This window comes from Populus alba, chromosome 16 (genome assembly GCF_005239225.2).
Source record: "Populus alba chromosome 16, ASM523922v2, whole genome shotgun sequence".
NCBI classification, from domain to species: domain Eukaryota; kingdom Viridiplantae; phylum Streptophyta; class Magnoliopsida; order Malpighiales; family Salicaceae; genus Populus; species Populus alba.
In genome coordinates, this window is record NC_133299.1 from 14,490,664 (window position 1) to 14,502,825 (window position 12,162).

The following is a 12,162-nucleotide window of genomic DNA, read 5'->3' on the forward strand; positions in this document are numbered from 1 at the left end:
GATTGAGAGTACGTCGGTAAATTATTTACCGACTAACTTACTGATGGAATACGTCCGTTGGCTTACCTTTCGTCGGTGATTCCACATTTCGTCGCTATATCAATCGGAAAAATAAAAAAATCATTTACCAACGGTTTTACAGATGGAATTTGCGCACCAAAAAAAAAGTTTCCCGCTTGAAAAATACCGACGGATTTTAATCCGTCGGTGATATCACAAGTCACCGACGGTTACTTTCCGTCAGTAACTTGGTCGGTGAATTGTTGAAATACCGACAGAATATATATGTCTGTCAATTCGTCGGCAAATTACAATACTGACGGAATAATTCCGTCGGTAAATCTGTTGGTGAGTCATGAAAATACCGACCGAATTTATCCATCTGGAAATTTGTCGGTGATGGTCGCGGCTACTGTCTAATGCCGACAGATTGATGCCATTGATAAATCCCTCTGTAATGTTTTATTTTTTATTTTTTAAAAAAAATATATTTAGAATACATAATAAAAAATGATATAAATTAATGGTAATAAAAACCAATTATGCAAATAAAATTTATATTAAGCATCAAAAACAAACAATGAAAGATAAATAATATTCATTACAAAATGAAATGTTTCAAAAAAACATTAAATGAAATTTTAAATGTAAATAATGTTTATTAAAAATTAATATAAAGGAGGAGGAGGAGGAGGAGGCTGGCTGTTATGCGGCAAAAAGGATTTGGTGCACATGTTCCACCTTGTGCCATGTTCATGACCATTTGACGAAGCTCCTCATAGGCCGCTCTTTGTCGTTCAGACTCCGCTCTTTGTTGTTTGGACGCCACTCTTTGTTGTTCGTTGAGATGTGTGTACGCCTTTGATAGGTGGTCGTACTTTTCGGTGAGCAGAGCCATGTGTTGCTGCAAGGCCACGAACTCCTTAGATTGGGAGCTCGATACTGATTGGGAGCTTCCGACGGTTGAAGCATTACGGGCCGACCGCAAGTTGTCGGCCGTAGTGTTGGATAGCCCGTAAACCTGATTTTTATCAGGTCCACCTGACGATCCAGCCTCCATCCACAAATCCGGATCGAATTCCAGATGGGTCAAAGGATCGTCCCTGTATCTCTCCATCAACCGCTTATTATAGGTCTCCTGAAAATAAAAAAAGTAATCATCATATTCAATTCAATAAACATAATAATAACTTACAAAATAAAATGGTTGAACAAACATACCACAAAATGTTGAGCACGGCTGTCAATGAACTGTTGCACCCCCTTTTGGCGGTCTTGACTCCGCACATGCGTCTCCATAAATAGCTCCATAGGGCCCGGCTGACGTCCAAGAGACGTAGCTTATAATGAAAAAAAAATTATTAACAACAAATTAATTGAATGATATATTTCATTTAAATTAATCTTACCATTTGTTTCACATGTGCAGCAAACGGAACGGAGCCGCCGGTGTGCGTTGTCACCGAGCCATGAATTGGCCGATTCCGGTTGCCAGCACCGGACTGTGAGAGTCGTGTGAACCGCTCAGACGTCACGTGCTGAAGATAGTGCGGCCATATATCTTCCGGGATGTATATCGGTTTGAAATTCCTCCAAACCGCAACATCATTCCAGCCTTGGAACCCCCTATCCCTCGCAGTTTTTTTTGCTTTTTTTTGGGCTTTGTACCAAAAATCACGCAACCTACTTCACGCCAGCAAAAATTACATTTCGAAACATAAATTTTTTTGTAAAAAAAAATTACATTACATTTGTCGCGTGATTTTCCCACAACATACTTCACGCAAGGAAAAATTACATTTCGATTATGTGTATAAAAAAATAATTTTTTAAAATGTTAATAATTTATTTACAATTAAATTAAGAATTTATTAGAAATAAGCTGAAAATTATATATTAACACGAACCTGAAATCTAGAAAACCATGCATTGATTTGAGGCATCCATTCAGGATGCCTGGATATCTGACTCCATTGAAACAATGGAATCTCCATCGACGATTTAAACGCGGATGATATTACTCAAGCGGCCTCAATGTTTGTGAACCTGAAAAGAAATGAAATTAATTAAATAGTGACTTCATAAATTATGTTTTAAATTTGTTTTTTTTTTAAAAAAAAACTAAACCTTAACAAACTTACATTGAAAGATCGTCCTTCCATTGTGCCTCGTACTTGCGGGTAAATTGATTCCGCTGCGAAGGCACGCCGCTTCACAGCGCTGGAAGAGGCAGCATCGGTTGACGGCGCAAGTGGTGTAGGTGCCTCTTCTTGAGAGCCACCTAATGAAATATCTTCCTCGCTGCTAGATGAACTTGATGCGACCCGACATGAAGCTCTGGTTTTCATTCTGCGTATCTAACCAATTTTATATAAATAATTATATATTTAAATTCAAATGTTAAAAAAAATTCGGCAGCACCTCCCCTATACTGGATACTACCCAAATCCACAAACCTGCAAATAATAACAATAGCCACAACCAATTGACCCAATCTATACTAATTATTCCAACATATTCAATTACTAATCCTAAGGTAAATTCAACATTAACAATTACAATTCAACAAATTATTCAATAATTATGCCAATACAACAATAAAATATATTCAATAAATTAAAAAAGAATTATAAACTAACAATTAAAATCAATGGAAACAATTAAACACAAATCATGCAATAATAGAGTAAAATTTACTAATTATTCCAACATATCCAATTACTAATTCTAAGGTAAATTCAACATTAACAATTATAATTCAACAAATTATGTCAATAATTATGTCAATACAACAATAAAATATATTCAATAAATTAAAAAAGAATTATAAACTAACAATTAAAATCAATGGAAACAATTAAACACAAATCATGCAATAATAGAGTAAAATTACTAATTATTCCAACATATCCAATTACTAATTCTAAGGTAAATTCAACATTAACAACAAATATTCAACAAATTAACTAATAACAATTATGCCAATACAACAATAAAAAATATTCAATAAATTTTTTTAAAAAAAAAACTATAGACTTTAGGGAAGAAATATGCATACCTTAATAATGTGTTGAAACAAAAAATTTATCTACATTAAAAAAATACAACAAAACAAAAAACATAAAAAGCATAAAAATAACAATAAATAGAAAAAAAAAACTTACCTTTTAATGTGATGAAGATTCACAACCAAGCTTGCTAGAGATTCAACAAAGCTTGAAGATTTGAGAGGAAAAAAATTGAAAACTTGAAGATTCTAAGGTGAGAAACGGAGAAGAAGAAAAAAAGAACTGAAGGAGCGGCCGCAAGAACTTATAGGGCAGTTTTACCGACGAATTCACCGACACAAATATAAAATTATTATTATTTAAATTAAATCCGTCAGTAACGTGCTAAAAATCCGTCGGTAATTTTTGAATTTCGCACTGAATTTTTTAATTACCCTCCATATTTTTCGTGGTTCGTCGGTGATTCCATCGGTAAGATGACACGGTCAGAGGTCCATTCAATTCACACCCTTTGGAATTCGCACATTCCGTCGGTATTTTTGTCGGTAAAATTTGCCTACCGACGGACGTATTTTGTTGGTATTGACGTCGATAACGCCATTGGTATGGACGTCGGTGATTGTGACATTTTGCTATAATTATTTTTGAACTCTCTATGAGATGCCAACGGACAGTGGTCCGTCGATATAGGCGTCGGTGATTGTGGTATTTTGTTGTAATTATTTTCGAACTCTCTGTGAGATACCAATGGACGGTGGTCCGTCGGTATTGACGTCGATGAATGTTCAATGTACAAGAGATGTTGTGTTTGTATTTTCTATTTACCTTCCTGCAAAAAATTCAATGATAAACTGTCCATCGCACAAAACAATAGCAACAATGCTTAAAAAATAAATATATATTTCGTGTTACAAAATATATCATCCATAATGTAAATTACATGAAGAAAAGGGTTTTACACAGGGCTTCGTTTTGATAGTTAGTCAGAATTATCTTCTTCTTCATCATCAATTGAATAGTCACCACCTTCATCGCAATCTTCAATATGGATATCATCTTCTTCATCGACATTTGCTTGTCCGCTAGAGCTCAAAACAACGTTCAACTCCTCTACATCAACATCAACAAGACTATCATCGAAAACACGAAAATTTGAATTTTCTTCCAATTCAATCGAAGGAGCAACTCGATATGGTTCAACCAACTCACTAACTTGAAAGACTTCATCCCGCACACTTGTGTCTTCGTTCTCATCCTGAACAACCTTGACACGACCCCATGGTTTCGTTTTTAAAACGGATAACCAATCAACTCTTGATCGATCCTTTCTAAATGAAGGGGTGTATGTGTAATAAACTTATTGACAATGCTTTGCGAAAACAAAGACATCGTTTATGTTGCAGAGTCTAGCTTTTGAGTTGATTTCGACCAGACCATGGTGCGTATCAACTCTGATTCCTCTGTCCGTCATGTCATACTAATAGCATTTGAATAAAAACATTGTATTCTGCTCCCTATGATATTGTAGTTCAACGACCTCTTCTAATTTACCATAGTAGTCAACTTTTAACTCACTACTTATGGATCCTTTAACACAAACACCGCAGTTGTATGTCTTTCTTCCTTGCCCGTATTCTTCAGTATGGAAAACATATCCATTGACAAAATACCCGTTGTAGCACTTAACTTTTCTTTCAGACCCGAGGCTTAGTGAAGACAATGACTTAGACGCACTCCTTCCCATTTGATAAACCTTGTATACATGTAATGTACATCAATAAACGGTAAATGAACGAGAATCTCGTAATGACATGCATACGTACAGTAATTTTGCAAGTTAGAATGAGTTTGTGATAGTGCTTACATGTGTTCTGAACCATGTGGCAAATTGTTCATCTTGTAATTGAAAGATCTGGGAGTCTGTCAGCTACGAGTTATTGGAGAACAAATATTGTCGATGTTGCCTGCAAGTGATAATGAGTGTATGATTTCACAATATATAATTAGCAGTATATTACTGACAAAGTTTAATTAGTATTACATATATAAAAACTTACTAAATAAATGGTCTCTGCTCATCACAGTTAAATAGAACATAGTTGTGTGCTTGTTTGAATTCTATTTCCGACAAATATCTTCCTCTTACAGCATTTTTAGGTGTGGGTCGTCCAGTATTGGAGAATATTGACAAGTTCCCACTGGAAGGCACTTCACCGCCATCATCATGCCGTGGAACGTGATTGATTCTTGTTCTCAGATGAGGTTTGAAATAGTACGAGATAAATGTTGAGATCTCTTCAACAATATAGGCCTCAGATATCGAAGCCTCTACATGCGCCTTGTTCTTAACCTTTTTCTTGAGATTAAACAAGTACCTGCATTGAATTACAATTCAAGTATTTCCAATTAAGAAAAACATATAAAATACTTTTAGATGTGAATTCCATTGCAACTGTAATATCTAACCGTTCGAATGGGTACATCCATCTATACTGGACTGGTCCTCCAGCTTTTTCCTCGAACAGTAGATGTATAGGGAGATGCTCCATTGAGTCAAAAAATGAAGGAGGGAATATCATCTCAAGTTTGCATAGTGTCTCGATGATATTCGTTTGAAGCCTCTCAATGTGCTCAACATTCAACTTGATGGAGTATATATCTCTAAAGAAATGACTGATCTCCGTCGGTGCATCCCATATTCCCTTTGGCAACAAATCACGAAAAGCTAATGGGATGAGTGTTTGCATAAACACGTGGCAGTCATGACTCTTCATTCCATATAATCTGCAGTCCTCTATATTAACAAGCCTTGATATCTTCGATGCATGTCCATCCGGAAAACACAGACTCTTAAGCCATTTATAGACTAGCAGTTGTGCGTTTTTCTCTAACATGAAGCTTGCCCTTGGTTTTGCGACCCGTGACTCCTCATAAACCAACTCCATATTTTTACGGTTACAGTACAAAGCTATATCCAATCTAGCCTTGATGTTGTCCTTTGTCTTCCCCTTCACATCCATGACGGTGTTAAAAATATTCTCAAACATGTTCTTTTCGATGTGCATGACATCAAGGTTATGGCGGAGAAGATTGGTCTTCCAATAAGGAAGCTCCCAAAAGATACTTCGCTTTACCCAATTATGGGTCAAACCAAAACCAAAAATCTTTTTCAACTCTGCCAACAAAGAAATCTTTTCTATTCTTTCTGAACCTGTGATTAAGTGGCAAGAAGCGATGGTGACAGTAAAAAAAAGAAGCTTTACCTTTGTTTGCTAGCGTGAATGCCTTGTTGTTTTCCATGTAGTATAGACATGCGAGTTTCCCATGCGTGCTCCAAACAGAAAGCATTCCATAAGCTGGAAAATCATTGATAGTCCACATCAAAGCTGCCCTCATAAGGAAATTTTGTTTCCTCGATATATCATAAGTCAGAGCTCCGTAGGACCACAACTGCGCCAGCTCATCAATCAACGGTCAAAGACAAACATCTATATTCCGCCCCGGGCTGCTTGGACCGGGTATGACAGTAGATAAAAACATGAACTCCGGCCTCATACACATTCACAATGGCAAGTTATAAATTGTGAGTATGACCGGCCAATAAGAATAAGGAGTAGCAAATGACCCAAATGGGTTGAATCCGTCTGTACATAACCCAAGACGGACATTCCTTGATTCAGCTGAAAAGTCAGGATGCACACTGTTAAAGCGTTTCCACGCTTCGCCGTCAGAAGGATGCACCATCACACCATCAACCACATCATGTGTTTGGTGTCATGTCATGTGCTCAGCAGTCCTTGGTGACATGAATAACCTCTGTAGTCTAGGTGTGATCAGGAAATATCTACGTTTTTTATACGCCACTAGAGTCTTTCCCGTGTCAGTTCTGGGTTTGTAATGGGAATGCCCGCATGTCTTGCACTCGGTCATCTCAACATTTTCAAGGTAGTATAACATGCAGAAGTTAGGGCACATGTCAATTTTCTGGTATCCTAAACCGAGGGGTTTCATCATGGACTTCACAGCATAGAAGTTCTCTTTCAGCCTGTTCCCTTCAGGTAAAATGCTTCTTACCCAATCAATAATTTTGTCATACGCGGCCTCACTCAGCCCGTGATCTGACTTAATGGTGAACACCTGTGTCACGGCCGACAATTTACTGTGGTTTGTGCAGCCATCCCATAATGGTTCGTCAGAATCTTTCAACAAATCAAAAAACCTAGCTGCCTCTGCATTAGGTTCTTCTTCTACGATTGGACATTGACTGACATTACCTTGATTCATTCTCATTGCATCCATAACCATATTTCTGTAAGGATTAGTGTTGTCATTTGTCGCTTCATGCACGTTACTAGCACTAGAACTTGACCCAACCACCGTTTCTCTCATTCTCCTATTACTAACAAATACCTCTCCAAGTGCATACCAACACTGGTAATCCTCCATAAACCCTTTGTGTAGAAGATGTATCATTACAACATCTGGATGCATATACTTTTTATTTTGACACTTCTTGCATGGACACCTAAAACCGCCTCCAATAAAATTTCTGGGAATAGATGTTGCGAAATTAATAAAACCCTGAACCCCATTACAATAATTCATCCTCTGCAATCCTTGGGGTGAATCTAGATACATCCATGACTTCTATCGAACCTCTATAAAATTATGATGACATCATGTATTAATTAACTAAGTTAGGTAAATAAACTTGCAAAAATATTACTTTACCTCGACATTATCCAAGAAACCAATCACAACTTCTCATAAATATTAAATATTCATTATCATTTATCAACGTCCAAACAATTAATATATATAAATTAACAGAAATTACCACTCTGCAATACCATTGATAAAACTTAAAAAGGATCCATTAAGCAAGCTATTAATTATTTCAAAACAGAACATGTAATTCGGTAATTCCACAAAGTTTTAACAATTTACAAACAAATACAATCTTACAAAATCTAAAACAAACCATAACAGATATAAAATTATACATTCATATACTATAAGTTTGTTTGAGAAATAACAATAAAACACGTACATCTACTAACAAAAATACATATACTAAAAAACCAATAAAATTGACATTTAAATGTTAAAATTTAAACAGATAGAATTACTTACAAAAATTGATAAAATCCATCGGTAAATCAGAACACGGATGTTGTGACCACAAAACTTCAAGAAATACAACTTGTTGTGCTGAGATGAGGAAGAATTTTGTTTGGGTGCGAGGGGGGGCTGATTATTTGCAGATGGGGAGAGTTAGGATTCGGAAGAAGAAGGAGAAAAGGGGGAGGAGAGGGTCGGCAGAGGGGTCATATATTAACTTTTTCCGACGGGTTTCATCTGTCAGTGTATCCGTCGGCTATTCTGACGGGAAAATAGACACGTCACCGCACGAACCTGCTTTTCAAATCCCTCGGTGATTCCATCGGTATTGTTGACGATGAACCGGTCACGTCACCCGTACGGGTCTGCCATTTCAAATCCGTCAGTGAGTCCGTCGGTATTTTTTACGGTGAACCGGTCTCATCACCCGTACAGGTCACTTGTTTTGAATCCGTTAGTGATTCTGTCGGAAATATCACCCGCCAAAACCTCCACGTCAGCAAACCGCCCTTTTTTTCTTAATTCCGAACTTTTTGTCTGTAATTCAGTCGGTAATTACCGACCGAATTACGGACGGAAAAAGTCCGTCGGTAATTTCGACCTCGAATTATCGACAGAAATATTCCGTCGGTGATTCCATTGCTATTAAGCGAATTTCTGGTAGTGAAAATTCATAAACTTAAAAATCATATTTGCAGTTGTTTTCGCTCATTAAAATTCTTGATTTTTTTTTTAATTTGTTATTATCTTTAACTTACGCATGCATCAGTAACTCTCCGGTCAACACGAATTATATTAAGATTTTTTTCATCTAAAATTCGTACTATAGACAGTAGTGTACACAAATATTCAACATACTATATGTTACATTACTAATTACTTTAAAGACATCATCATGATATTTTTAGCACGTTACAAGGACCATCCAAGAGAAATTCACTATTAACCTTACAAGTGAAAATTAAGGGGGGGGGGGGAAGGAAAAAGAGAAGGAAGACGAAATACGAGATAATACAACAAACTGGAAAACATCCTAATAATTAGAAATCAATTTCTACGCAGGCGAATCTTCAAATTTTGACCTTTGTTCACAAAGTAATTCTTCACCAGCCATTCATACTTCCTTGTGTTCATAGCGCATCCAAGAATGGCTCCAATTACCAATCCACTTGCATAACCTATCACCACCACCTTCCAACCAAATTCAAGTGGATATCCCGAGCCCTCATCTTCTTCAGGTGCTGGCAGCGAGTCCTCGCCATTTCCACATTTTTTTGATAAAGGCTTTCCACACAATCCTGGATTCGCATCAAATGAAGTGTTGTCAAACGTCTCGAATTGGTTTCCCCTTGGTATTGGACCTGATAGAAGATTGTGAGACACATTACAGACCGCGAGGAAGGTGAGCTGTGCAAGTTGGATAGGAATCTCTCCCGAGAGTTTGTTCTGAGAAAGGTCCAAAGCTTCAAGCCCTTTCAAGTTGGACAAGGATGGAGGGATGCGACCAGTGAGAAAGTTGTTGGAGAGATTGAGCAAATACAGTTCCTTGAGATCTCCAAGGGCATCTGGAATTCCTCCTTCAAAACGATTGCTTGAGAGATCAATAGCTGTGAGAAATTCTTGGATCTTCTCATATTTTGTCATCACACCTTTATTGGTCATTGTCATTGAGTAGTCAAAATGATGTGTCATTACATACCGTGGTAATTGGAAAGTTAAGACTACTTGCATGTACAACGGGCGTTCTTTATAGATAGTTTTCATGGCAGACCAATTTCGAAAGTATTCAAGTGGCAACTTACCGAAAAAACAATTACCGGATAGATCAACAATCTGCAACCTCTGGAATTCAAAGTCAGCTTTAGGTTTCCCAATCACGCCATGGAGCCTATTGGATCTCAAAATCAGAACCCTCAACTTTGGCAAAATACCCAACCATGAAGGGAAGACATCAGTTATCTTGTTTTGTTCAATACTGAGAATCTCTAGCTTGGTACAATTGGCTAATGATTTTCGTATCTTCCCTTCCAATTGGTTTTGACTGAAATCGATTGCCCTCAATGCGCAGTCACTTGAGAAAGCTTCAGGAATGTCACCGCTGAAGCTGTTGTTGCGTAGATCGAGTACTGAAGCAGAGTTACTTATGTTTCCTAAACATTGCGGAAGCTTGCCACTCAAATTGTTGTTAGACAATTGGAGGATAACAAGAGATGTCAGATTGCAGATTGCTGGTGGAATTTCTCCATTTAAACGGTTGTCTGAGACCATATACATAATGGTGGAATGTGGTGGAATTGGAAGGGCTCCATCAAGCTTGTTGAAAGAAAGTCTCAGATATCGTAGATTATTCCATGGAAGAATATCAACGGATTGCTCAAAACCTGTTAGAAGGTTGCCAATCAGATCTAAATGCCAAAGAGTTTCGGTGCCCAAGTTCATAAACCATGTTGGTATGTGCCCCTCAATTTTGTTTCCACCGAGTTCTACAAACTCCAAGTGATTTTGACCATGTAAGAAACTTGGAAACTCGCCTGATAAATTGCATCCACCCAAACCTAAAGTTTGAATTTTTGGCAGAGCAGCACTATCATTGTGGTTACCAATCACAGACAAATTATTGTCAGATAATTGGAAGGAAACAAGGCTTCTTGACTTAAGAATGCCAAATTCTACAGTGCCACTGAATAAATTTTCTACTAGGTTAAGGGTTTCAAGATTGGGAAGCCTAAAAATAGAATCTGGAATTGGACCGTGCAGTTTGTTGTCTCCAAGGCCCAGTAAGATTAATTTGGTTTGGTTTCCCATCCAAGATGGAATTTGACCAGTTAATTCATTCACATTAAGGTTTAAATGGGTGAGCTGAGTCAAGTTTCCAAGACAGGATGGAATCTCACCGTATGAATTGGTTCGGTTTAAGCCTACAAAAGTGAGTTTGGTTAGATTACAAAGCCAGTGCAAGGTTCCAGAACTGAAATTATTAGAAGAAAGCGACAGGTAAGTAAGTTGAAGAAGGTTGACAAATGTAGAAGGGATTTTCCCTGAGAAAGTGTTATGAGAAAGGTCTAGATAGTTCAGTGTCGTAAGGTTACCAAGTGAAGATGGTATCACCCCTGAAAAATAACAATTTGCCACATCAAATTCTTTCAATGATTTGAGGTTACCAATGGATTCCGGTAGCTGACTGGAGAAACCTGTTCCTGCGAGCAACAATAATTCAAGGTGGCTGCCCCAGTGAAATTCCGGCAAATATCCAGTGAGATATGGATTATACCGGATACTAAGAAAGCGAAGGTTGGGTAATTGGAATATACCCATAGGGAACTCTCCTTGCAATCCACACTCCCTAAGAAATAGAGATGACAAAGAGGATAAATTTGTCATGATTTGAGGTACCTTGGATGATATTTCCACTCTGCTGAGATGGAGCACCTCCAAGTTGGTTAATGCTTGAACTAAATCTTGCAGACCAGGCTTTTGAAGCTTCAAAGGATTTACTCCCAGATCAAGGAAAACCAACTTTGAAAGCTCTAAGATCTCAGCTGGAATCTGACCAGAAAAAACAGACATTGAGAGATTTAGATCAAACAGCCTTGAGAGATTTCGAATCCCGGAAGGGATTTTAGAGTTGTTGAAGTCGTTATCGGCAAGGTTCAGCCTTCTGAGCTGAACAAGGTGGAAGAGGCTGCTATTAGAGTCGATGGAGCCAAAAAGGCAGCTGCTACTGAGGTCAAGGCCGATCACATGACCAGAGTCCCTATCGCATTCAACACCATCCCATGAGCAGCAATCACTGCTTTCTCCATCAACTTTCCATGATGCAACCTTGGGATAAGCATAAGGATCAAAAGAAGCGGACCTATGAATGACAAGGCTTTCCTTGAACTGCAACAAGGCATTACCCTCCTCAGCTTGGCATCGCGGCTGCATGGAAGGAGAAGAGTGACAAGCTCTATGATGAAAAAACGAGAGTAAAAAGAGCAAAAGCATTCGCATAGTTAAGAAACGGACAGATGCTGGCATTGTTTTTAGTAGA

General features: G+C 37.8%; 1 protein-coding gene across 1 annotated transcript; it reads right to left on the reverse strand.

Annotated features, from left to right (window-relative positions):
* Nucleotides 1–9,024: 9,024 nt before the first annotated feature.
* On the reverse strand, nt 9,025–12,162 carry LOC118056151 (receptor-like protein 7). Its single transcript, XM_035068273.2, has one exon. The coding sequence runs from the start codon at nt 12,147–12,149 to the stop codon at nt 9,177–9,179; it is 2,973 nt and encodes a 990-aa protein (XP_034924164.1). The 5' UTR covers nt 12,150–12,162; the 3' UTR covers nt 9,025–9,176.